At 35.3% G+C, this 27108-nt stretch overlaps 3 protein-coding genes and 2 non-coding genes across 5 annotated transcripts; 1 reads left to right on the top strand and 4 right to left on the bottom strand.

The window, feature by feature from the left end:
- On the bottom strand, positions 1-785 carry LOC120210585 (basic leucine zipper 43-like). Its single transcript, XM_039209286.1, has one exon. The coding sequence runs from the start codon at positions 715-717 to the stop codon at positions 100-102; it is 618 nt and encodes a 205-aa protein (XP_039065217.1). The 5' UTR covers positions 718-785; the 3' UTR covers positions 1-99.
- Positions 786-5775: 4990 nt separating this feature from the next.
- LOC120210712 (fe(2+) transport protein 1-like) lies at positions 5776-6840 on the bottom strand. The gene is made up of 3 exons (XM_039209413.1): positions 6315-6840; positions 6081-6230; positions 5776-6006 (listed from the first exon to the last, which is right to left on the bottom strand). The coding sequence occupies exons 1-3, from the start codon at positions 6765-6767 to the stop codon at positions 5776-5778; spliced, it is 834 nt and encodes a 277-aa protein (XP_039065344.1). The 5' UTR covers positions 6768-6840.
- A 5857-nt stretch (positions 6841-12697) lies between these two features.
- Positions 12698-25840, top strand: LOC120210713 (protein PHYLLO, chloroplastic-like). Its single transcript, XM_039209414.1, is given in 32 exon segments — positions 12698-12886; positions 12993-13193; positions 13521-13659; positions 13662-13734; positions 14308-14425; positions 14584-14705; positions 15257-15353; positions 16164-16220; positions 16350-16418; positions 16933-17037; positions 17105-17299; positions 17488-17586; positions 17824-18393; positions 18604-18828; positions 19478-19780; positions 20165-20232; positions 20533-20691; positions 21231-21356; positions 21451-21579; positions 21677-21794; positions 21979-22134; positions 22305-22550; positions 22729-22896; positions 23028-23171; positions 23832-24252; positions 24255-24272; positions 24275-24291; positions 24480-24779; positions 24863-25020; positions 25117-25224; positions 25455-25600; positions 25603-25840. Coding segments are annotated over 32 exon segments (5088 nt in total). The 5' UTR covers positions 12698-12739; the 3' UTR covers positions 25689-25840.
- A 661-nt stretch (positions 25841-26501) lies between these two features.
- LOC120210773 lies at positions 26502-26586 on the bottom strand. Its single transcript, XR_005524526.1, has one exon. It is a non-coding gene; the product is annotated as a small nucleolar RNA R160 (small nucleolar RNA).
- Positions 26587-26664: 78 nt separating this feature from the next.
- Positions 26665-26744, bottom strand: LOC120210774. The gene has a single exon (XR_005524527.1). It is a non-coding gene; the product is annotated as a small nucleolar RNA R160 (small nucleolar RNA).
- Positions 26745-27108: the final 364 nt, after the last annotated feature.

Raw genomic sequence — 27108 nt, 5'->3', positions numbered from 1 at the left:
TGTTATTGCATAATTCGATTATAATCTCATACAGCTCAAACTAAGGCGAAAGCTTGATTAACAACCGTTGCAAACCAAACCGATGAAAGTAATCTAATTTTATATGGCTAGATAGCTTTCATCTCTATGGAGGAAGTCTACAGAGTTGGCAATAGATTGGTTTGTTGACTCAGCTCGAAGGTGAGCAGTGTTGCAGGGAACCTCTTCCAGCTCTTTCAGTGCAAGAGAATAAGGACTGTCGATCTTTATGTCGGTCAGCACTTGGCGAAGATCGGAGGTTTCTTCCTTGAGCCTTGCATTCTCTTGAAGAACTAAGTCATGGCACTCAGATACATGATTTAACTTATCGATGAGACTCTGGTTCTCGTTGCGAAGCCTGATTACCTGTGACCAAAGTTCATCTAGGTGCTTCTGTTTCCGCATCCTGGACCGACGAGCAGATTCTCTATTAGATATCATTCTTCGTCGTTTCCTTTCGTCGATGATGCTTACCTGGTGTTCCTCAGCTTCGTCTGAAGTCGAATTATTGCTGAAACTTGAGGACTGTGCAGTGAATTCGTGTGCAGGTGGCTGGATGTGGAAATTTGGAAGGTTATTTAAGAGTCTATTGAAATGAAAACCTGGTATAGTATTTTGCATCATGCCTATGTTGGCTGGAACTAGGATCTGGTTTTCAGGTGCTAGGTAGTGAAGTCCTGTAAGCTCACCCGGAACCATGCTTTAAGCTCTGAAGTCGATGCCTGAAGCTTTAAGGATTGGTTATAATGAACTGCAGTGCAGTGACGGTTGAGCCTTTGAAGGTAAGGGAAAATGAAACAAACGACGAGGTTTTATAAGAGGAAAAAAAGTTTGAAGTGGGCCAGTTTCTGCAACAAGTGTAACAGTATCAGGGCTTACAAAAGCAGCAGAATTGAAACATTTATCATTAATGTACATGTTGCTCTTGTATAATGATACATGTGCATGCATGTATGTATGTATGCATATATACATGCATGCATGAGAGAATACTTGCTGATGGGAGTAATAATTTGAGTGAGGAATGTTTCAAAGACAAGAAAAAGGCAACTGAAAAATGGTGTTGGGGTCAACCTCAGGATAAGTCTTCATACTTCAAAACTTCAACCATTAACTTAAGCATAGTTCCTATAAAAAAAACCTTTGAAGGAGATGACCCATTAAGCACTTCAATTCACCATGGTAGACTTTGGGAATAGTTCAGTATCTCTTACAGGTTATCCATTTTGTTCTATTCTTTCATTGCATATCATCTATAAGTGCTTAAAGTACCTTTCTATGGTAATATTGTTTATACTTCAACTAAGTAATAGCAATAACTTTATCAGCACACAATCAGTTGTTTTCTTGATGATTAATTAATAAATTTACTTTGAAGATAATCCATATCTCCTTAAGGCCCACTTTCAAACATGATAAGGGAGACATTAATAAAAGGAAAGATTATATAAAAATGAAAGTCTAGGCAAATTTAAGAAGCAGCAACTTGCAAACGCGTTGTTTTTTGCTATTTGTTAATGGAGTAGAACATTTCTGTGCAAAATACCTCTACAAAAGCATAATTAGGCAATTCCCCACTAAAAGACTAGCTCTAGCTAGGCTGCTATTTCTTAAAAAAGGTAAACAAATTACTGGATAGGAGTTGGGGGGGGGAGAAACATAGAGAACGTGTTTCAATACAAAGCTTCTAAAGAAAGGTTAGGTAAAATGGTATTTGGAAAAAATATTCTGCACTATTGTTATATCTGTTAACTTATCATTAAACTTGATGTATGTGCATGCGTGCAAAATGATGACAAATATTATATTTGGAGCTATAGGATATAGCTTTAACATTCCTATGTTCTAGTCCTTGCAGATTTGTTGATGCCTTATTCCCTTCCTAGCTAGGCTTTGCCAACGCCGAACGCAGCAAAGTTATGCCCATGAAGGCTGCTTCCATTATCCTCCTATTTCTAAATTTTGCAGCAAGGCTGAGAAGGAATGGATGGTAAGATATGTGAAGAACCTTTCTTGCATGTAAATATATTAGGACTATATTCATAGAAATGAAAAAAAGAATCAAAGCCAAACTTTCTAAGCAACACCTGAAAATTAAAGCTGCCAGAAACGGAGTTGAACAAGCATGATTGACTAATAGTAAGTTTCGTAGGGGAGAAAAGAACTAGACAGAGCTGGAATAGGTCCATTCCCACAAGTTGATGGCGTGTGGGTGCCATAATATATGCTATTTGGTGAAGTTGAATGGACAAATTGTCTGTTCATCCTTGATTTCAGGTGCAGAATATGAGCAACTTAACATACATCACTGATAATTTGACTATACTGTGTGATGTAAGATGAACTTTGCCATGTCCATCGATGTTGGCGGTACGTTTGCATTAAGGGAACATCCATGATGGCAACTGAATAACGAAAATTAAGTATATGAAATGTTATCATATCGAAATATCGGTTTTCCCAAAGTTAAGCTATTATAGTCCATAGATGTTAGCAGATTGTAATCCTTCTTAGCTCTGGCAATGTCATGCATATGATTAAACACTTTTGAGAGACAAAACAAGCATCAAACGTACACCATATAGGTTTCGTCCCGTGTATTGGCTAAAACTGGAACTGTTTATTCAATAAACGAGAATACCCTTGATTTGATTTATCATTGGGAAATTGGAGGACGAGCAAAGTTTTTTGGGGGCCTACCAATTAAAGAAAACAACAAAGAAGGTTTGAAAAGGAAAAGAAGTAAAGGAGGGACCATAAATGGCTTGCACAAATGGTTTTTCGTTATCCTCATTCATGCCTGCCCTATAATTTTTGCTATAGCTAGTAGTGTACAGATGAAGAAGGGCCGGTGTTACGTACGGAGGGGGACTGGATTCAACACCTAATCCATTTGGTGCCAAACATCGTCTGAGAGTGCAACATTTTGAATCGGCACACATAATTGCTCAAGTGGGTCCTTTATACTAGTGACCTTGGGTGCCTGGTGCACCATTCTTGCATTCAATTGCACAGCTAGTCAATTCAACTCCAATATACCAACTCTCTCTACATTCACATATTTATTTCTTAATTCATAATGAAACTAAGGTATAATATGCTACATGTTATGAAGAACATACATTGCAGTGCTCCTAGCAAACTCTTGTTAAAATCTTAAAAACCAGCAGGTTAACCAGGCTCGTGATCTTAGTGAAATTTCAGTCATTCAAAAGAAAATAAAACCATGGAAATGGTAGCAAGAGTGTTTTTATTTGTACTTTTATTGCTTTAAAAAACTGATTGCTTTAGTGATGGTTGGGGTCTCTTGGAAAATCTGTGACCACACAAGGGTACCATATCAGCATCTAGTTTAAAACTTTTTTAGGCTTCTCCATCATGGAATGGCAAAAGTTTGGCATCATCACCCGTACCAAATGTGCACAGTCTCCACTTTCCCCTCCACTTAAACAACCCCACATTTTTTCTTTCCTTTCAATTTCTTTGGTGAGGTCATCATCTTTTCCTGTGATTGGTTCAAACAAGATAAGCTCATTCCCTGCATCTTATTGAGAAAAAAGAACAAGTTGCAGTTTCTTTCTTTACTGATATTTTTCAAAAACCTTCACAATGCCTTGTTGTCAATGGAAAATAGTTTATTTGTTTTATAATAATAATAATAATAATAATAATGGTGGAAGGTGCCATTAGAATATTAGTGACCCGCATGCTTGGTATTTTGGCGCTGACCTTAGCTTCATTAAGGTGCTTTAAACAAATTTTCTAGTCCAACTAGTGATCTTAATTATATATAGTTTGTCTTCATTAACTGCAGGCTCTGGTTTAATAGTGATTTATGTTGAGCTTTGATAACTTCCAAAGGGTTCCTGCAGGAACCGTTGATCATTAATCATTGGATATTTTGTTCATGAAAGGATCGGTACTGTCCCCACCATATTTCTTCATTGTACAATCCTTAAAGTAACAGTGTTCCCAAACTCGCAACCGATCGACGTGCCACAATGATCAATCACTATCTATCAGTGTTTGATCAATGATGAAAAGTCTACGTCTCTTGTGCATTTGTCCAGCAATTAAGCCACTAGAAAGACCTGAGTTCTTCCTGGTAACTGATATGTCCCTTGCTTGCTTAATGATCTCATACCATATTCCTGAAAACAAATCAGCATCAAGAAGTCGATATACGCAACCGTCCATTGTGTATAAATTAATATTATTTACATTCCTATAGGATTGATTAAATTGATTCTTCAAGTACCCTCAGCCACAAGCCTTATTAGCCTTAGCCCCACTCATTAACCAACCAATTCCCCAATGACAAAATACATAAGCAAATGTGCTCTTACCCGCTTTGTATACCATCAGAATCACTTTTGAACCTAACCAAAAAAGAAGAGCAAGCATGTCAACCACAAAACTTTGGTGTCTCCATTAACCAGTAAATTGCCTCATGGGACTAAACTTTCAAACCAAAGTAGGGTTAACTAACCATGGTTGTATATACAGTAAACAAAGTATTATCCAACTATGATTTCCCACTTATGACCTTGCTTTTGTCGACTACAGGCTCGAGAAATATCCAGGAAACACACTTCTGCAATATGACTAAATTCTCCATGCTCTCTCTGAGAGGTCTGGGGGAAAATAAGTAGTCATTTACAGGGTTTAATACACCAAAGCCACTCGCAAAGAGCCAAAGTCACATGCGAAAGGTCTTGAATAGCAATGAGTGCAGTTTTTTTAATGCATGAGGGGACACTTTGAGTCTATTATGGCCTCCCCATTTTTTTTGAATAGGACAAAATTATTTGCCTTATATATCTCTTTTCTTTCACATTGATCAACTTTTTCAATAATTCTCAGCTCTTCAACTTTTTTCTTTATAATTCTTTTGATACGTGGTCACTAATGTTAGTCACTTGCTCATCCTATGATCAGCTTTAACTATTGATCCATTTGAACGTCTGGACAAAAATAGAAACAGTAGAAGGCTTTTCTATGTTTAAGACTACCTTTATACCCCAGGATAATCCCTCAAGGTCTTATAGATTATTCTAGTGAGTTGTATTTAAATCCTGGTAGGTATAAGGTACTTGTCAATTGATGTTGCAGTGAATTGGTATCTTATGAAGTCCACTATCAGAATCGTTCTTGCATGTAACCGCAATCGCAATAAATGTAACACAACAAAAAATACGACTGCGATTTAAATCTCCAGTCATGATTGTTCAACAATATAAAAATTGAATACTACTCGAGGGATGAAAAGTCAACTTGAAGATCTCTAGGCATTTTTTTGGCCTAACCAACTTAAGACAACGAGGCAGATTATGAGCAACGAGAGATGGTAAATGGAGGAAATGCAAAATCTTCCATCCACCGAAAGCAGCCTGTCGATATCATATCGTCTTGAGGAAGGTTTTTTTTTATACAATATTTCTTTGTTTATTTATAGCATAATCTACCCTTAGAGCTTTTACCAAATAAACTTTGTGGCCGTATGCATTGGCTTAAAGACAGATGTAACTTTAAACAGCTTTTGATTATAATGATAATGACACAAAATTGAAGTCTGTAAACTTTTCTGATATTTAATTGCTATGATGAGCCGTACAATTTGGACAAAACGATCTTAAAGTTCAATATTCAAGCATTGTTGCCTAAAACAGGCATGTTGAAATGACTAAGCCCATTTTGCCATCAAAGACATAGACCCAGAACCAAGTAAAACTGCAACATATGACCAAGCCTGGAGTTTCATATTTTTTGAAGCTTAGGGCCTAGAAAATCAGCTGCAAGGAGATCAACCAGTGCCATGTAATTCAGCAACCCTGCTGAGCTAGCGTTAAGTAGTCCAACCACAATAAGCGCGGTCGGGCTAGTCTGGCTGTAAACCTTCGTCAAACCAACTCCCAGAACGATTCCGAGTGGAGTAGTGACTGAAAAGAAGAACACCATGATTGCTTTCATTCGGAACTTGTATTCAGCCTGGAGATCAAACATGATGTTCATCAATAATGTAGGCTAAAAGGCATTATAAAAATGGTGTAAAGTTGGATCACCTGTAGTATGCATCCGCCCAGTCCCATTCCCTCGAACATTTGGTGGAAGCAAAGAGCAGCAATGAGTGATCGAATGGTGCACCGATTGTCAGAGGCTCCCATTGCAAGACCAATCACCACTGAATGAACCACAATTCCCAACTCTAATACCTGAATTTATGAAATTTATATCATTTAAACTCAAAGATGGCAACTTTGATTGTCAAAAAAACAACATTAATTGAGCATTCAAACCTGAGCAATTACTCGATGCCTTAACAATTGAGATGATGTATAATTCAGGTCCAGTGCATGGCCATGTCCGTGTTCAAGATTCTCTATTGTTCTATTCCCATCTTCTTGTGTAGCTCCATTGTTAGCTGGACCGCTACGTTTCTTGTATAAACTCATGGCAAATGAATCCACCATAAGGGTGAACAAAGCCGACAACATCGCTACGAAAGTCGTGAAAGGGAACTTCTTCCATGGATTTCTGGGCAAACAGTCGGACATCAGGTCGTTGAAAGAATCCGGCAACACGTGCATGTACCCGGTCGCTAGAATAACACCGGAAGAGAACGCCTTAACGACGGTGAACAGGTTCCGGTCGGGTGCAAGTGACGGCATGTAACGAGAAAACAGCGGTAAAGACACGCCAATCACGCTGGATACCAAAATCGCGACGAAGGCGATCACTTTCAGCTTCATGGATTCCCTCTTGTCATGGCATCCATTAGAGAAGATCTCCTTTTCACATTGAGCCAATGTAGTTGGAGCAGAAGATAAGATGACGATGACGATGATGAAAAGAACAAAAACGACGGCGTTCGGAAGTGATTTCGGCAATGATTTCATAGTTTTACCAAGATTCACAACAAATTTGGATAATAGGGCTTGATTGACCGATTGGTTTAGAGAAAATAAATAAAACGTATATTTGTAACTACGGTGGATGAAATGCCTAAAATACCGTTATTAGCGTGATGAAATTATTAAATTAGTAGGGTAAATTAGAGGAGAGAATTGAAGGTATTTTGGTAACTTCAGTACGACGTAGAGGAAACTTGTGCATGGGGTACGACATGTGTGACCCACCTTAGACTTTCGTGACGTTTGACTTCTCTAATCTCATTAGAGCACACGTCAAACATAAGCCTTTTCTGCTGACGTGGTATCTTTATTAATTGCAATCTAAATATTTGGTCTTTTGATACGGGCTATGATTGGAGGCTCGTTTCGTCGGTACAACTAAGTGGGCTTACGAGGCCTGTCAAAGTCCAATTTGGAATAAGCGTTCGACTGATTCGAGTTAAAAATTTTGAATTATTCTAATCAGTGAATTATATTTTATAATTTTGAATTTAACTTAATTTTTTTTTGAATCGAATTGTTTAAAATTATATTAAAATTTAATTATAAATATTTATAATATTATGATATTATTTTTATTTGTATTTTATCTTATTTTTCTCCATTTCCCTGTTTTTCTTTTAGTTTCTTTTGTTGCTGTCATGCCACCATTGATGGAAATTTCGATGGTTGAGTTCAACTGTTCGTTGTGTTTACATCCGCCGGATATAATAAGAACACTATTAGTTTCTCATTATTTAATGGGTAAATTACACATTTAGTACTTAAACTATTAGTTTTAGTCTATTTTAGTATTTAAATTTTTATGTTTTTCAAAATCATATCTAATGTTTAGTTTTCATTTCATTTTAGTATCTCAGTTAAAAATTTAACGCATTTAGTACTTAAACTATCAGTTGTGATCCGTTTTAGTACCTAAAATTTTAATTTTTTTCAAACTTAATATTAAATTTTGAACGGGATACGAAAATGAAATGAAACAAAAACAAAAATTTTAACAGCATGACTAAAATGAAACAAAAATTAAACTTTATGTATGATTTTTAAAATAAAAATAAAAATTTATATAATAAAATAAATCAAAACTGATAATTTAAGTAATAAACGTGTAATTTATCTTTATTTAATTAAGATGGATAATTATAACAGTTAGAGTCGATCATCTAAATAAAATCATTATTCTTTAAAAAAATAATAAGTTCAATTATTGCTCACTTCAAACTTGATCGGAGATGATAGAGGGGACAAGTAGAGCAGTAGAATGTTTGAAAATCTAAAATTAATATATATTTTAATTTTTTTAATATTTTTTATTGATAATTTATATCCACTTTTAATATTTTGTAAATTTAAATTAACATCTTTAAAAAATTTAAAAAAATAAATTAACTTTTTTAACATAAAATTTTACGTTACTCCATCTCTTAACCATCATAATGCTCTCGAATATCATAGAATGGGTGGGGCCGGGGGCGGATATCTCGGATTGACGGTGAAACACAATCATAGAACCTGCAAGAGCTCTTACCAATGGGACGAGGAAGAGTTTAGTTTGTGCGGTTGGGATTACATCTCTTAGAATCCAACGGTTCATCTGGGTGCTGACATTAATGCTATGCTATTATTATTTTGTCTTGTATGGTAATTATTAGTAAATAGACGATGTTGCTTTATTCATATATATATATATATATATATATATATATATATATAATTATCAAATATTTATAGGTCTCCATACCTTCCATCGTCATAAATGACAAAAAAAATTACATTGAATTTTCATTGTCTTTCAATTTTCAATCTTTCATACAATTTTATGATTACTTTTCTAATAATTTGATTTAATTATAGGGTAGTATGTATTAAAGTTTTTATTTATTTATTTATTTACTATATTTTAAAAAATTTAACCTTTCGATAATGTACACACGTCTTATAAATATAGTTATTCAAATTCAAAATCTTTAACAAGCACAATATTTTATTTTATCACTGAGATCATTCGAGTCTCACAGTGGGCAATTCATAATTCTGACTGCCGGAGGTCTTCTACGGAAGCTGCTCTAAACCTGGCGTTGAGGGCAACCTACTACCTTACCTCTCCTCACCCCATTACATCTGGGAATAGGGTCAGTTAATTTACTGAGATCATTCGATAAATTCTTAAAAATTAAATTATTTAATTTTAAAACATAATTATTTCATAAGAACAAATTATTGAAAATTGATTTTATTGATTTTAGAATTGATATGTTTTAAAAAACAATTTAATAGAAGGTAGAAATAAGATTTAATAATTTAATCAGTGACACATGCAATTAATTAATAAGCAACAAATATAAATCTTCAAATTGGTGTTCTCTTCATAAATAAACTAAACAAAGCCAAAACCTCAACGATTACACTATACTGGCAATATAACGCCAGTTTTAAAACAAATTCATTAAATAATTTATTTTTTTTTCATTTGAAGTAGTCATTAATATTAAATAAAAAAGATAAATTACGTTTTTATTATTACATTTTAGTTTGTTTTTGGTCATTTAACCATTCCTTTAAATATATTTGTGGTGTATCATTTATATTTATTTTCATCTTTGATGGTTAACGCGACAACAACTTTGATGATATTTGTCAACCGTTGGTATTTTTATTATCCTTTTATTTTTATATTATATATTTATTTTCTTTTTGTTTTAAACTTTCCAAGAAGTGGGTGGAAGGCAAAAACGCTGTCGCTTGCAGGGAGAATTACTCTTGCCAAGCAGTGGCGGATGCATTAAGTCTCCATAGGGACCAAGTGCATCCTCATTATTTTGGAAATATGGTTAAATTTAATTTAATGTGTTAAGGAAAAAAGAAAAAGAAATTACAATTTTGCATACCCATTATTTAAAAAAAAAAGAAAATTAAAATTTTAGACCCCACTCTTAAATTTCTGGATCCGCCTTGTTGGGCTTATCAGCAATTCCATCATACACTATGCAAACTACGGTCCTTCCTAAGCGGATATGTGTTGAGTTGGAACGTCATATTAGACGCTTTATTTGAAGGATTTCTCCTAATAGTAGGGGTATCCATCTTGTTCGTTGGGATGAGGTGTGCAAACCAATTTCTCATGGTGGCCTCAGTTTTTGATCGATGCGTACTCGAAAGGAAGCCTTTCTCATGAAGTTGGCGTTCAATTTAATTGCCAAAAAAGACACTTTATGGGTTCAATTTCTTCGAGCCAAATATAAGTGTGATGATGGAATACCCGGAACGTTACGAAATAGCAACTGTTCGAGGTTTTGGAAAGGCTGGGCATTGTTTGGAATGATGTCCGTAGTCATATGTGTTGGAGAATTGGCAATGGGAAGGATGTTGACTTTTGGGTTGATGATTGGGTTCCACATGCTGGTCCTTTGATTAAGCATGTACAACATCAAAATGCATCTTATATTAATAATGTCCGTGTAGCCAATATGGTGGATGATGAAGGTAACTGGCAGTGGGATTTATTTCAACACTTACTTTCATGACCAGTTTTGTTACGTGTGGCTACTATAAAAGGTCCAAAACCTATGCTCAGAGAGGACACAGTGGGGTGTTTAGGTCCAGGGGATCGTAACTACTCAGCGAAGTCAACCTATGATATTCGAAATGCTTCACTTGGAGTTGCCCCAGGTCAGTGTTGGAAGCATATTCATAGTTTTTGAGGGCTACAACGTATCAAAATTTTCATGTGGCTAGTGTGCTGTGGTAAATTGATGACTAATGATGAGCGCATGCGGAGACATTTCATCACATATAGTTGCTGTCCGATATGTCATGTTGATTTAGAAAACATAAATCATAAGCGTCGCTTATGCCCAACGACTTATTCTCTTTGGGCATTGCTGGTTAAACATGATAACTTGGAAGATTTTGTCAGCATGGACATTCATGATTGGATTAGTGTAAACTTAGCAGATACACGTTACTTTTCCATTGACCATGGAGAGTGGGATTTGTTTTTGGGTGCCATTCTTTGGAACATTTGGTTGTTCGGGAATAATATGGCTTTTGGTAACATGGAGGACGTTGGTAGATCCATTTTGGATCGAAGTAGGAAGCTTCTAAAGACCATGCAGCATGCTATAGACGGAAACAACACCTCTAGAAGCGTGGGAGCTGTGAAAGGAATCGATCCGAATTCTTGGTCAAGGCCACTGTTGAGATGAGTTAAATTGAATACAGACAGGGCTCGGAATGAAATGGATGGTCGAGCGTCGTGTGGTGGTGTGATTCGTGACCATTCAGACAATTGGCGAGTTGGCTTTTCTACGTTTATTGGGATTTGATCGGTTTTGGAGGCAGAATATTGAGGTATCTACACTGGTATGCTTGTAGCATGGGATCTCGGATATAGAAGATTGGTGATTGAGTCTGATAGCAAAGAGGCGGCAACTTGACAGGGAGCTTCCACCATTTTATTACATATTCGTGCGTGGTGCCACAGCCATTGGATTGTAAAATTTCAGCATATTTAACGGGAAGGAATAAGGTTGTTGATAGAATGACTAAATTAGCCATATCCGATCATTTCGAGCTTCTCCGACTTGATGACCCGCCTTTAGAGGTTTGTGATTTGCTGCTTGTTGATAGCAGTCACTAAGCTGTAATTCTGGTTTATGTTCACTACCTTACCAAAAAAAAATATTATTAGATGTTTATACAATTTATTGATATAATATTTTTTGCAAGTGTCGAGAATATGAATGTATGATAATGAAAGCATATTTAATAAACGTACATGCATGGGATACAAGTGTATGACATATGCAGTGATATGTGCATGGATGGATAAGCGGAGCGGGTGGGATAGTCGCCCCTGAAATTTTAAAATTATCATATATTTTTAAATTTTTTTATGTATTTTCTATTAAAATTATGTTTTTGTCTCCTTGGAATTTTATAAGTTGGTCATTCTTAAAATTTTAGAAGTTCGCCCCTTGCATGAAATCCTACGTCCGTCCTTAGTGATTTGTATATGAAATTAAAAGCATGCTACCAACAATCAGTTGGTCTAGTGAGACGAGACACTAGATCCATTAAGTACGGTCAGATGTTCAAATCCTGAGCATTTGGGAATGAAGCAAACTCGCCTATACATTATTCGATCTAGACTAGTCGATTAATAAATCAGATACTAATAGTTAATAAAAAAACATATTGGCTTTGCCAGTTCGACTATATGAATATGTTTAATTTACCTTTGTGATTATATATTACATGTATATATTATGTATAATATATGATATATTGATAGTGTTACCATATTATGTTTGAGATAAATGATATGTTTTAGACACTCTCGATGTGAAAACATGCTTATGGCCTAAATAATTATATGAAAAATAACATTATCATTGTGCTTAAATGCATATATAAAATATTTAAAAAATATTATTACATTTACAACAATAAAAAATTACGTTAAATAAATATTGTTCTCTTTTATGATCATAAATTCGAATAATTGTATCAAAACATGTACATTATCAATAATTAAAAAAAATAAAAATAAATATTAACTTATATCAGCTTATTCAAAAATAAGAAATAAAAAAAATTCACTAAATTATCTAAATTCCTATTTTATTTGGCTATATATTGATAAAATGAGGCCTCCTAGACAAGCCCGAATACGGCCCGCCCAGCTCCGCCTTGTAGCCAAGCCAAGGCCACCTTTGCTTATCTATCCGTTTCGTTTTCATCTTCAAATTTGACTCTATCTGAAAACATTTCTTCCTTCCCTGCTTCCATAAAATCTCCGAAAATCTCTAATGCTATTACTAAGAGACAATCTTCCCGTCCCATTTCTATCCTTAATTCCAAAACCCCACCTTAGAAACCATGTTTTTCCCTCCAAAAAAGCAATCACATTCCCAGGATTCCCACTAAAAAATGACATCATCTCCTGCAATCTCAAGGTGTTTCCTTTACGTCCTCATCTTCTTCTTCTTTTTAATATTCGTTTGGCTTATAGTTGGTTACAAACTGGGCTGTGATGGTTTCGTGTTGTTGGGATTTTATTAGATGGCCAATGTGGTGAGGTTTGATGGACCCGTAATGGATCCTACCGGAGTGGAAGATGATGAATTGGTGGTGGAGACCTGCATTACGCGCACTTTGCCACCGGCTTTAACACTTGAGCATGGTCTTCAGAGTATTAAAGCGGCTGTGGATGAGTTGAAGTTTAATCCTCCTTGTGCTTCTAGTGGAGTTTTGAGATTTCAGGTATATATCACACACACAAAATTTTTACTGAAATGATTCTGTTCATTTAAAGTTATATTTTTAAAATCAAATTTGCATCTCAATGTGGTTTCCAATGAGGAAAAAAATTCCATTTGTGAATTATGCTATGTCTTCTCGATAAAATTTTGGTATGTTGATTTGTTTGATAATAGTATATATGCCAGTGAATTAGTACTTACATAATTGATGTGTTTTATTTGTCAGGTTGTGAAGAAACTAGATTTTGAAAAACACATTGTTAATTACTTTTTTTTTTCTTTTGTTTCATTTATTAGAATCAATGCAGTGTGATTGTTGTCTTTGCAGGTTGCTGTGCCCCCAAGTGCAAAAGCTTTAAATTGGTTTTGCTCTCAACCAGAGTCCTCTGGTGTTTTTCCTTTGTTTTTTCTTTCTAAGGAGACGGCCAGTCCGACATGTAAATCATTATACATGAATGGAGTTCGTGGAGTTTTGGTATTGGAACTGCTATTTCCTTTACAAACTCTTCTTTTGTACCTGGAGAACTAAGTTCAACCAAGAGGTTAGTGCTATTCTTTTTTTTACATGTGTTTCCTCTTATTTTCTTTTTTAGCGTTTTGTTTGTAAACAGCTTTCCTAAGAGTCTTAATATTCTTGATATCAACTTGAATGAAATGATCTGTCAAGATGCCTTTGATCCTTTGTTAGTTTTGCTAGTAATTATTATTGCAAAGCTATTTATTTATGAAAAATATAAAACAAAACAACATTGTATTCGTACATTTGATTTATGCTGCAAAATTCATAAAAGGAGAACTCTTGTGTGATGAAGTAACCAGAAACTGACTGTGCTTTAATCTATCAAGCTTAGTCTCCTAGGAAGTTGGTGTCTCTGTCCTGTTTGACCTGGAAAATTTGTGTTTAGTTCCGCTCTAAGTTGGTATTGAACCCTGAAGTTTAGCTTCTTGAATTCTTATTTTCCTGTAACTTGAATTTGAAGATTAGTTTTTCCTTGATGCATTTTTTTTGAATGTTTTTCACGTTGTGTTAGATTAGCTGAAGGAATTTATTATTTACTTCAACATTCTTTTTGAAATAATTCATACGTAAAGAACGTACTATAGCTTTTTTGCAGATTTCTTTTGAATGATTCGGTCCTTCTGTCAACTTATGGTTTTCTGGATATTAATTTCAACACAGAATTCTCTTCTGTGAAGAACAAGGATGGTTCTTTTTACTTTTTCATTCCTCTGGTAAGCTTGTTCGCATTTAGCAGTTAGCATGTATTTTAATGCAGCCAATATACCTTTCTGTTTTCTTCATTGATAATCTAAGTCAAATGTTATTTGATCACTGCCAAACTTCTGTTGAAAGTGCTGCATGTATTTACGATTTTCATCTGTTTCAGCAGATTGAGTTAGATGAGCATGATGGTATCTCTATTTTAGCAGCCACCTTAGCATGGTGTGATTCTTACTCGTGTACATTTGAGCAGGCCATTCATTCTTATGAATCAGCCTTTATCAGGTTCTCGTAACTTCCTATGCCTAATCATGTTGCGTCTTACTTTCAGTTTGTATAACTTAGGTATTCTGTTAGGATGATGAATTCTGGATTCCAGTTGGCGTGATATTTTGATGCCAAGTTCATAGAACTAATTAAACCATGAAGCCTAAATGTTTTTATTGACTTTTAATAGTATGGAACTTGTACAATGCCCCTCAAACTTTTTGTAACAGGTCTTTGCTAGGAAATGATAAGATTGTATTCACAGTTCTCAAAATTAACCTAGTGCCCATAATAATCTTCATTCTATGTTTCGTTGTAAAAAATGGCTAAATGAATAAAATAAGAAATTTTAAGTTTGAATGTTCGGTTTTTCATGTAAGATATGTTTGCTTGATTTTAAAGTTTCAAATGTACTTGCATGATTGCTTCCCAGGTCTATGGTTATTGCTGAAACCTTGCTTTAGTTGCTCTTCATCTGGTTGAAATATTTTTCCTGAGGTGCTTATGTTTTTCACTTTCAGTCCGTTTTTAAAGTTTTGTTTAAAAATACCTTTTGCTGAATTTCTTCAGGCAAGTTCTCATTTTTGGCCCGCTACGGAGAGATGCCACTCTGGACGTGTAAGAGCTGCCATTAGAAAACTTAATGTGGTTGAGTACAACACTATGCAAATGGTATGCATTCTGCACTTTGCTTTCCTGTTCCTTTCTCTATATATGTTCCTTTTTAGATTCTTGTTTCGTCTCAATGACTTTATTTTGTGCCACCTGGACTTTTGATCTTTGCTTATTTAAGGATGATGGCCAGTTTTGCTTAGAGCAAAGTAGACTTTCACATGGTAATCTATTTTAATATTCTAAGAAGAAAGGAAGAGATATTCCAAGAACATAGAAAGTGAAATTTCGAATGAAGAGAACCTAAGTTCTGTTTGTATTTCTTAAAAAAATAAAAAACCAGCTTGCTTTTATAGGTTGAGAATTACAAAAGTAGAATTTAACTAGTTGTCTCTTTCTTAACCTTTATCTCCTAAGAAAACTTATCTTCTAAAAAGATAAACAGAAAAAAATCCTTTTCTAATAGTTTTTTAAATCATGACAGCTATCCACACTCTCCCTCAAGTTGGGTGCAGAAATAGTTTTGTAAGATGATCAAGGCTTGGATGACCAAGGCGAAATGCCATAACATAATTGGATCTAAAACATTAGAATTAAGAGAAGTAGTAAGAACAAAGTTGGTTATACAACTTCAATGAACTTGTCCATGTAGAGGAGAGTTCACCTTTAAGCAACTTTATTGTAATTATTTGTCTTTATAGTTACCCGCTTTCCGGTGTTAATGTTGAAGAGCGAAGACAAATGATTTTGATTTATGTCTTCAAGCAAAATTACTTGTATGCTTTTCTGAGTTTGTCCCTGGGAAAGGGCACAATTGAGAATCACATCATTGATGTTTAGGTGTTATTATTGATCACAATGTTTTACTAGGCATATATGAATATCCCTTCTGGCGGAAGAGATTTTGAAGCTTTCACCTTGGAACTGGTAACTCCTTTTTTCTGGTAATAATTTATACTTAATTTTTCATAACCCAATTTGCTTCAAGTGTGTTTACTGTCTTTACTTAAAATTAACAGTTTTCTGAATGGCTTTATGTACTAAATTTTCTTGCAGAAAGGGGCACCTTCTTCCATGCAGTTCTGTCTCAGGTTTTCATCTACCATTGGTGTTGCCCGCAACGTGGTATAATACTTGTGCTGGTTACTCTGGAATTCGATCTTTTAAATACTCTGTCCGTACGGCATCTGTTATTTGAATATGAAGAAAAATATCACTGATATTCTACATGCTAAGTGCAAGGAGGACAGGCAATTTGTATCAGTATCAATTGGTTTTTTCTGCAAACACATGTTTTTTTTCTGTAAATGGAATGAAAGACATAAACTATCGCTTAGCTAATATTTGGTTATTCAAAGAAGCAGGAATAAAATAAATAAAGTAAATGCAATTAATAGTTTTGAGGATTCATGCAATAGAACTAAACGGCTATTTTTAGGATTAGTCGACCCAAATTGTGGTATCAATATCATCTTTAATTTTACCTTGTATCAAAGATAAATTAGATAATAACACAAAATGTTCTTGTTCGAAAAAGTTAATGCAGCAAATGATGCGGATATTAGGATCTTTATAGAATGTTGCAATAAACAAACTGGATGATGGTTGTTAAAATTTTATATTTCCTTCTGATTGTCAGTTGGGTTAGGCCGCCGAAACAACCGATTCCATTCAAGATTGTGCAAATATCAATGCTGTTTGGGCATCACTTATAGTTGAAGAATGTTCTCGCCTTGACTTGACGGTGAGTTTTATTCATCGTCAGATATGTCTGTACTCTGCTGGGTTTGCCTGATTATTCTTCATTGCAGTATTTTTGTGTAGCTCCAGGATCAAGGTCAACCCCTCTTGCTCTTTCCGCTTCTGCTCATCCCTTAATAACCTGTGTTTCATGCTTTGATGAGAGATCACTTGCATTTCATGCTATTGGGTATGCAAGAGGGTCTAAGAAAGCGGCCGTCATTATAACAACATCAGGAACTGCGGTTTCAAATCTTTTACCTGCTGTAAGTTTCAGTGCAAATCTATGAAAAGTGCCGTGCCAGTGAAGGAACATCATATGATCAATAATTTTCCATGGTTTAGTTAATCAATATGCTTTTAGGGTTTTCAATTCATATTTTGTTGTAACATTCTATCTTGCAAATTGTAACGAAAAATTACGTACTAGTAATGTTCACTTGTCATACCTAAGGTGGTTGAAGCCAGCCAAGACTTTGTACCCCTTCTGATACTCTCAGCAGATCGTCCTCCAGAGCTTCTGGATTGTGGAGCAAACCAATCAATCAATCAGGTGAAATGAAATTGAAGTAACATATTTCAAAATTTATTTTGTATTTTCTTGTAACGCAGTTGTTTATAGTTTCAATATATTGGTTTTTGTAGACATATAACAATTTTTTATATTAGAATTTATTTTGTATTTGCTTGTATCACAATTGATCATACACACTACCTTACACTATACATACGTATAAATATATATCCATTTGCTTATTTGTTAACATTATTGTGTTGATTTGTATACTAGGTGAATCATTTTGGTTCTTTTGTAAGGTTCTTCTTCAGTCTTCCACCTCCCACTGATCAAATCCTTGCTCGGATGGTTCTTACCACACTGGACTCTGCTCTTCACTGGGCAACATCTCCACCAATTGGTCCTGTTCATATTAACTGTCCTTTTAGGGAGCCATTAGATAATAGTCCAGAAAAATGGAAATCAAATTGTTTGGAAGGATTAGATACTTGGATGTCTAATGCTGAACCATTTACCAAGTATATTATGGTGCAGCATTCTTATTTATGTAATAATGGTACACATGGCCAAATGGAAGAGGTTCTAGAAAAAATTCAAAGTGTTAACAAAGGGCTCCTACTTGTTGGTGCCATCACTACAGAGGATGAGATATGGGCAGTTCTTCATGTGGCAAAATACCTTCAATGGCCTGTTGTGGCTGACATATTGTCCGGGATAAGGTTGAGAAAGTTGTTGTCGTCCTCTCCTGAAGTTGAACAGAATATTATTTTCGTTGACTATCTTGACCATGCATTACTTTCAGATTCAGTTAGGGATTTGGTCCGGTTTGATGTAATTGTTCAGGTGGGACTTCATTTCTTTCCTCTTCTACTGGGTTTAATACCCTTTTGTATGGCAAGGGATAATGTTTCCAATTACTGTAGATAACAGTGCATGAAATAAATGAATGATTGTTATTATTTTGTGCCTAAGTTAGTAGATCATTGATACCAAGTCATTCATGATTCTATATGCCTTTCTTGTTGTTTTCTTCTGATTCTTAATTCTTAGCAGATTGGGAGTCGGATTACAAGCAAGCGAATCTCTCAGATGCTGGAGAAATGTTTCCCATGCTCATATATCTTGGTTGACGATCACCCAAACCGTCACGATCCTTCACATTTTGTAACACATAAAATCCAAAGCTCTGCCATTGAGTTTGCTAATATTTTACTGAAAGCCCAAATTCCACATAGAAGCAGAAAATGGCATGATTATCTACAAGCGCTGAATATGATGGTATTGATATAAGGCTGTGATTCTCTCCATGTTCCATTTATCTGTGTGTTGTGCATTTTAATGCATCGTCTGTTGTCTGTTCTTTTTTTTTCAGTTTATATTTTTTTTATCAATATCTAGGATAAATGAATCAATAGGTTGAGTATGGTTGCACCTTGTGTTTGGTTTATCTAGTTGGCAACAATTTGGTACCAAACGAAATTTGAAAATGCAAGTACAACAGTCTTTGCATATGATGTTATTGTATTGCCACGGCTGCTTGGTGCCAAAGTTTTATGCCATTCTGTAAATGTTGGCCTGATTTAATTCAATATTTTTCCCATGTTCAGAGCATATAAACACATATTCATCTTTATTCTAGACTTCAGCTTGAATTTCTTTCCTTTTTTTGGTCCATAAAGGAAACTCTACACTGTCTCCACAGTATCTTGTGATTTTACATTTTTTTGTATTTTTCCTTATTTAGAATTGATGTTATATAATTGCATCCATTGTTGGGATAAATGAGGATGCAAGACGAGATGCATATTTTCTTTATTGCTTTCTACCAAAATTACTGATAATTCGTCTCTCTGAAAATTGATGATATTATGGTCTGTCGTTCTTGTGTTCGTCTGTACCTCTGAAGTACACTTTCCATCTATTGTAGGTTGGACAGGAGATATCGTTTCAAGTTTCTTCTGAACACTCTTTGTTAGAACCTTATATTGCACATGTAATCTCAGAGGCACTTTCATCTGAGTCTGCTCTTTTTATTGGAAACAGCATGGTAATACGTGATGCAGACATGTATGGATGCAATTGGAGAAGTGATACTCACAGTGTTGCAGATATGATTTTAAATACAGAATTACCATGTACGGGGATATTGGTTGCTGGAAATAGAGGTGCTAGTGGAATTGATGGTTTGCTCAGCACAGCTGTTGGTTTTGCTGTAGGATGCAATAAGCGAGTATGTATTCACTTTAATCCTTTTGACATTCTGAAGCATTTATACGTACTACTTCTGGTAGAATGTTGTTCTTTATGATACTATTATTTCTTACGCTTTTCCCCCTTTTGTTGATTTGGATGCTAGAAAGACATCTTTCATAAAGATAGAAAACTTAGCTAAACTTTTGAACTTCCATAAGCAGATTCCTTTTCTAGTTTTCTTTTTCTTTTGCCCATAATTAACGATGCTAAAACTTCATGGGAAACAAGGGAAATCTTTGCTAAGTTCTTGCTTCTTTTTCTCTTCCTATCCATGCCTTATATTTTTGTGTTTAGTTTCTCTTCTTGTTTCTATATACGTTCCACTTTGAGGATATCTATAAATATTTATGTGTATGTTTAGGTGCTGTGTATGGTTGGAGATATTTCTTTCCTTCATGATACAAATGGCTTGGCAATTCTGAAACAGAGGTAATATTCTTTGTTCTCTTTGTTCGTAATAGATCCTTTATTCAACAACTTTGAAACACAAATAATCCTGCCCATGTATAATGCCATTAGTCTTGTCAGTTTTTGCTAAAAGTTGGAGGTCTCATTAGTCTTGTCAGTTAACTCTTTACTGTTAAATCTCTGTACTTTAACAATGTTTTCAATTGTGAGATGCGTAGTTTCCATTCTCTAAAATAGTTGTATAACAAAACCTATTTATTATTATTTATTTCATGCTGGCCATGAAGTGGTTTTAGCTTTCAAATTTTATTTTATTTTAAGGATGTTGCGAAAACCTATGACAATACTTGTGATCAACAATCGTGGCGGTGCAATATTCAGCTTCCTTCCAGTTGCAGATAGAACTGATCCAAGAGTGTTGAATCAATACTTCTATACTTCACATAACATTTCAGTCCAGAGACTCTGTGAGGCGCATGGGTAAATCCTTCAATTTTTTGTTGGTATTTATCAAAACTGATCACATAATTATCATATGTGCAGTGGGAGGTTTTCACCCTATATACACACAGACTTGCATATATTTAATGTTACATGTTTATTATTAAAAGTAGAGAATTTACTTGTAAGTTGGAATGTATCAGGTCTGTGTCAATTTAATGCCTACTACATCTTATCTGTTTAAACATTTTGTTAAGGGAAAATATATTTAAGAGTTACATACTTTTTGGTTTCTAATCTTATACATTAATTTTGAGGTTCAAAATCTGTTACAATTCTTCAGCAACCATATCTATCCTTCTTTCTGAACCATTTTCTACTAGTGTATTTTTTTTTTCAGTTAGATGTTTTGTTAGAAGATTACAGCTTGCTGAATATCTCAACAACAGAAATGTTAATGCCATTTATTAACTAATTTGACTTTTTCTATAGCATATGATTTCCTTAAATTGCAATCTAAATGAACCTCCTCACTAAGGTTTTCCATTGGAAACTTCTCCTTTGACACTAATACACAGGGTGAAGCATTTGGAAGTAAAAACGAAAATGAAACTACTTGAGGCTTTAATCTCATCACAGAAAGGAGACACAGATTGTGTCATTGAAGTTGAGAGCTCCATTGATGCTAATGCCACTTTCCACAGGTAATTAGGTTCTAAAGTTTCTTGACCAATTATGATTTCCGAGTTGAGGTAAATACCCGGTCAATCTGCTGACATATCTTTCTCTGTTTCTTAGTTATATAAGAAAATTTGCTTACCGAGCAGCTGAACATGCTTTAGGTGTCGTTTCAAAGCCTTCTCTTTCAGAATCTCTGTCACGAGGTTGCCACTACAAAATCAAATCAATTAGTTATTCTCTCTACAGGTATTGTTTCTGTGAGAAGAATAGATTTGAAACTTCCTTAACTTTACCAGTTATGGGGATTGTTTAGTATATATTTTTCAAATTTATATGGTTCCAGAATTCGGCTTTGTGCTCCACCTACTTCAAGAGTGTTTGATCATGACCGCACCAGATTTTATAGAGAAGGTTTTATTTTGTCTTTGATTCTTGAAGATGGAAGCATTGGGTATGGAGAGGTTAGTTTATGTTAGATTCATTATTTGTTTGTTTATAAGTTTGTATGTTATTATCATCTTCTCTTTTTCTCTTTTCTTGAATATTTATTCTATTTTTTTGACCTGTTGTTTTCCATCATCTTCTGTCACTTTGTGCAAGCTACCGTTCAGTCCTATTTATTTTTGCCTTACTCTTCTGAAACAGGTTACGCCCCTTGAAATTTGCCAAGAAAATCTGTTGGATGTAGAAGAGCAACTTCGTTTTCTTTTTCATACAACTGAAGGAGCTTCCATTAATTATTTTCTACCAATGCTCAAGAGTTCATTTTCTTCTTGGATATGGAAAACTTTAGGAATTCCGGTAGGCAGATATATCTACTTTTTGTTAGTAAAATGTGTATCTAGTAAGCAGGATGTAAAAAGGAAAATGTGGGTCAAAAACATTAATGTTCCTCCTAGGTGCGTTTATCTTTAAAAAAATCAATGGATCCTGATCTTCTATGCTTAGCTTATTTAATTATTGTTATGCAGGCATGTTCACTCTTTCCAAGTGTCAGATGTGGTTTGGAGATGGCAATCCTCAATGCTATAGCAGTGAGCCAAGGTTCTAGTTTATTGAAGATACTTCATCCTCTGAGGGAAAGAAATGAAGAAAAATATGAAAAATCGCCGAGTGTTCGTATATGTGCTCTTCTTGATAGTAGTGGTAGTCCGGAAGAAGTTGGTCATATTGCTACTGATCTTGTCAAAGAAGGGTTTACGGCAATTAAGATAAAGGTGCGTTAAACCTAAGTGGTTTTTCTTTTGATGTTGCAATTCACTTATATTAACTGGTTTCTTTTCCTGTCTTTTTGCCAAGACTATTGTAGCATATGATTAGTAAATTTTATTGAGTCTGTTTTTTTATTTTTATTTTAAGATTTTAAGTTTCTCATTGATGGTTCTTCTACAAAAGGTTGCACGTAGGGTAGATCCAGTTGAAGATGCTGCTGTCATACGGGAAGTAAGAAAGAAGGTTGGTTGCCACATTGAACTTCGTGCCGATGCCAACCATAATTGGACATATGAACAAGCTATTAAATTTGGCTTCTTGGTGAAGGATTCTACCTTGCAATATATTGAGGTAAAACTTGTCAAAAGCTTGATAAACATGACTGCTTTACTCCTTCAATTGTCCCAAGTGGATTCCTACCTTACTGGTTTTGCAACAGGTTTTGGGAGTTTTTTTCTGACTTCGACATCAATATATTTCAGGAGCCTGTTCAAGATGAGGCTGATATTATTAGGTTCTGTGAAGAAAGTGGCTTACCTGTGGCATTGGATGAAACTATTGATAACTGCCCAGAAAATCCTCTGAATCTGCTTGTCAAGTATAATCACCCGGGAATAGTTGCTTTGGTGAGTACTCTTAAATCATTGTTTAATCAACAGGGCACATGTCATTCAATCTTGGTGGCGTACTTCATGTATTGTGGGTTTATCAAGTTGAATTACTCTTTCTAAACCTCAACTGTTATACTTAGATTTACCCAGCCAAACTGTGAGAATGTTGAGCTAGAATTGTGCAATCGCATTGTTAGAACCATGCCAATTAGAACTTTCCGTTGAAGTTTTCTGTATCAGAATATATGCGAGAGCACACGTTAGAAAGCTCATGTGTCCCCTCCCTGGTTGTTCATATAGCTAAAGCAATAATCAGTAATTAAGCTAATCCATGAGAAGTTGGAGAGCCAATATCTATAATGATCTTGTTTCTAGCTTTATAGGAGCATTATTTTGTCAAGTATCCATCATTCTTTTTGTTGCGATCATCAGAAATCATAATTGCCATGGTCGTTGACAAGAGCAGCATGATTCTAATATAAGCTATGCTTATAAGGTTAAATGGGTCCAGTTTACCAGCATTAACTTTCAAATGAGGATGCACACCATGGCTTTGATAATAGGAAACTACTCATTGTGCATCTTTTAGAGCATAACAATTTATGAAGATCTTTCAATTCAAAGCGACTTTTTGGTTGTGATCTTGATATGCATTGGTTTTATATGTCCTTCCAGGTCATTAAACCAACTGTAATTGGTGGATTTGAGAGGGCTGCGATAATCGCACGGTGGGCACAAAGACAAGGAAAGCTGGCCGTTATTAGTGCTGCATTTGAAAGTGGCCTAGCATTGTCAGCGTATATAGTGTTTTCCTATTATCTGGATTGGCAGAATGCTGACACATGCAAATTGATGAAGAATAACCTAGTTCCTTCTGTTGCTCATGGTCTTGGGACATTTCGCTGGCTTGAAGAAGATGTAACGACTGATATGCTCGGCATTGAACGTAATCCAAGTACTGGATTTATAGAAGCATCTGTTGCTGATGCTACCCATCTCCTGCATAAATTTCAAATGAACCGTAATTTTATCCATAGAACCTTTACTAGCCAAAAGGTCCTAAGATATCACCTAGCTCTGGATTCAGATGATTTCTCTTTTCCGTCAACGTACAAGAGATGGTCAGAGAAATAATGTGAGAAACTTGGATAACATCTATGTGCTTTCTTTTTCTCTATCTTTTTCTTGACTGCATTTCTCTGTGGCTGATGCACAAATGAATGCTTGAGACATACTGTAGCTATTGCTTGTAGAGTGGTGCAGAACTTTATTTTTTATTCCCACTTATGGAGTGCTAACCGCACCTTACCTTCACCAATGCAGGATAGCACGATTCTATTTCTTCATGGTTTTCTTGGGACAAATGAAGAATGGGTTCCAATCATGCATGCTATCTCGGGATCTGCAAGATGCATTTCAGTTGACCTGCCTGGCCATGGGGAAACAAAGATAAAGAACCGTGCTGATGGCAAAGCTGCACTGCAAGCAACGTTGTCAATCGAGATAGTTGCCAATTTGCTGTTTAAATTAATTGAAGACATAACTCCTGGTAAAGTTACTCTTGTTGGATATTCTATGGGAGCAAGGATTGCTCTGTACATGGCGCTTAAATTTGGTGATAAGGTACATTCATGGAGTGCAAGATACTGTTCATCTTTGAACTAAATTATTATATCTGCATTATTGATGATGGCAAACCTGTTCAGATTGAAGGGGCTGTTATATTATCGGGTAGTCCTGGATTAGAAAATGCAGTCACAAGAAAAATTCGCTGGGCTAAAGACGACTCGAAAGCTTGTTCCCTTGTTACACATGGTTTAAAGCTCTTTCTAGACACTTGGTATTCTGGAGGTTTGTGGAAGAGGTGATTTTCTTATCTCTCTATTGTTGCATTTCTTAAAAGTTATTTTATAGCATCCCAGAACTTTTCTTCACCTCCATGCTGATATCCATTGAACAGCTTGAGAAAACATCCCAATTTTAATCAAATTATCTCTAGACGATCACTGCACAATGACTTGCAAGGTCTTGCAAGAGTTTTGTCTGACTTGAGCCCTGGAAGACAGCCGTAAGCCCTTTTATTTATTTGCTTATTTTTCAGTTTATCATTTTAGTTAAAGAGTTCTAAGTTTGTTGATAGACCCATGTTTCATTAGTGAGAGAGTAAATTCTTTTATTAAAGTTCTATTGCAAAGTGCATGGTGATGGTAAGAACAAAGAGTCGTGCATCCGTTTGGTTTATAAAGTGACTATCAGTAAATGAACATCATTAACTTCTCATTTTTCATTTTATCATAGGTCATTATGGGAAGACTTGAAGCATTGCAAGACACCTCTTATGCTCGTTGTTGGAGAGGAAGATGAGAAATTCCAAACGGTGGCTCAGAAAATGTGGCACAAAATTGACCATGATAGAGATGATGAAGTGAGCAAGCTCCATCAGATGTTGTGGTTCCCAACTGCGGGCATGCCATTCATTTAGAGAACCCTCTTCCCATCATCCGGTTAATTAGACAATTGTCACCAACTTAAGTGCTAGATTACAGGAAAAAGGCTTGTAAGAGATTCGATTTAAGATAATGACAGCCAAAATTTGCAATATTTTACTAACAACCTGTTGAAGGTCAGGTTCAGAAGTACAAAACAAATGAGAACATATCTATCCAGTTTAGTTAAAGGTCTAAGAATGGTTTTCTTTCTCTATACTGTAGAACCCTGTGAAGAATCAGAACCCATTTTCATGATGTATTGTTTAAGCCTCACAAATGGTTGTCATCTTCAATAGTAAAGTTCTTCAAATGGCTCTTTCCCTGCAGATAAAAGTTAACAAGTCAAATTCAACAGCCTTGACGAGAAACTGTATCCCATCAGAACTGGCCTGCCTTCAAATTCTTTCCTACAGACGTCTTGTTTTATCATTGTAACATTTCTAATCTCAGCAGCAAGATAGTTTCCAAGTGCAACTTAAACCATCCAATCTGGTTTGAACACAAATGAATTATCCAAATGTTACTAAAACTTTAACAGTCAATTTAACCAAACTTAAAAAATAACAGAACACTTGAAAAAACTCTCAAGTCTCAGAAGGATTAAGTCAATTTCAGGGATGCAAGTTAAGACTCGAGAGGCAAAGTGTTCTTCCCAGTTCTGCTGTACCAGTCATCAGAAATTTTCAAGTCCAGCTAAAAGTGAACATGAAGAAGAAACATTTCTATAGCACCATGCTCGTATAGCCTGAAATATTGCAATACAAATCAGACTTGAATATCTGGTGCTCATACATCAAACTCCAAGGGACCAAATATAAAGAAAAAATGGCCAAAAGGTTAAAAGAAGCAACTCTTAAGCAATGAGAGAACCTTGAAGACCATTAAAATGATACGGAAACTCCACATCAATTTCAGCCATTAAAAAAATTCCTCATTTTGCATCCAATAACCAAACAAAGAAATGGAATAAAAACCAACCCGCCTTTGTACAAATTGAACAAAAAAACATAATCTCGGAAAGCAATCAGATAACTCTGAAGACCCAGAATCGGATTCCCACACGGGAATTAGGGTTTTAAACTATTTTCATCATTTTGCTTTCAATTACTCAGACGAGCAAAAGATACCCACTTTCCTGGCACCAAGCATCAGTTTAGTGAGATCAATTTCAAACCAAAAGCTTCATTTGATGCTTTAACACTGTTAGTATCTGTAAAATCGAATAGTAATTACCAGAGTACTGAAGGATCTAAGTTGATCGAAGGCTCTTTTCGACCATTTTTTTTCCAAGCGAAAAGATTATGTGCTAGACCAGGGACTAGGGTTTATTGTATTTATAGAGTTGGTCAACGAGAAACGAGGGCGTGCCTTCTTTTCAGAATTCATTTCAGGGTCTCCAAACTTTCAATATTTGTGCTTTGGTCCCCCTCATTCTTTGGGCCTAATTGTATCCTGGTCCAAAG

The sequence above is a fragment of the Hibiscus syriacus genome, unplaced genomic scaffold, assembly GCF_006381635.1.
Source record: "Hibiscus syriacus cultivar Baekdansim isolate YM2019G1 unplaced genomic scaffold, ASM638163v2 tig00109926_pilon, whole genome shotgun sequence".
NCBI lineage: Eukaryota > Viridiplantae > Streptophyta > Magnoliopsida > Malvales > Malvaceae > Hibiscus > Hibiscus syriacus.
This window is presented reverse-complemented; position numbering and strand designations above follow the sequence as displayed.

Bases quoted from the DNA above. Each gene is read 5' to 3' on its own strand.
- LOC120210585 (XM_039209286.1), bottom strand. From the start codon at position 717: ATGGTTCCGGGTGAGCTTACAGGACTTCACTACCTAGCACCTGAAAAC.
- LOC120210712 (XM_039209413.1), bottom strand. From the start codon at position 6,767: ATGAAGCTGAAAGTGATCGCCTTCGTCGCGATTTTGGTATCCAGCGTG. The intron at 6,231-6,314 runs GTTTGAATGCTC...TCATAAATTCAG, and splicing joins GGCATCGAGTAATTGCTCAG to GTATTAGAGTTGGGAATTGT. The intron at 6,007-6,080 runs GTGATCCAACTT...TTTGATCTCCAG, and splicing joins TGGGCGGATGCATACTACAG to GCTGAATACAAGTTCCGAAT.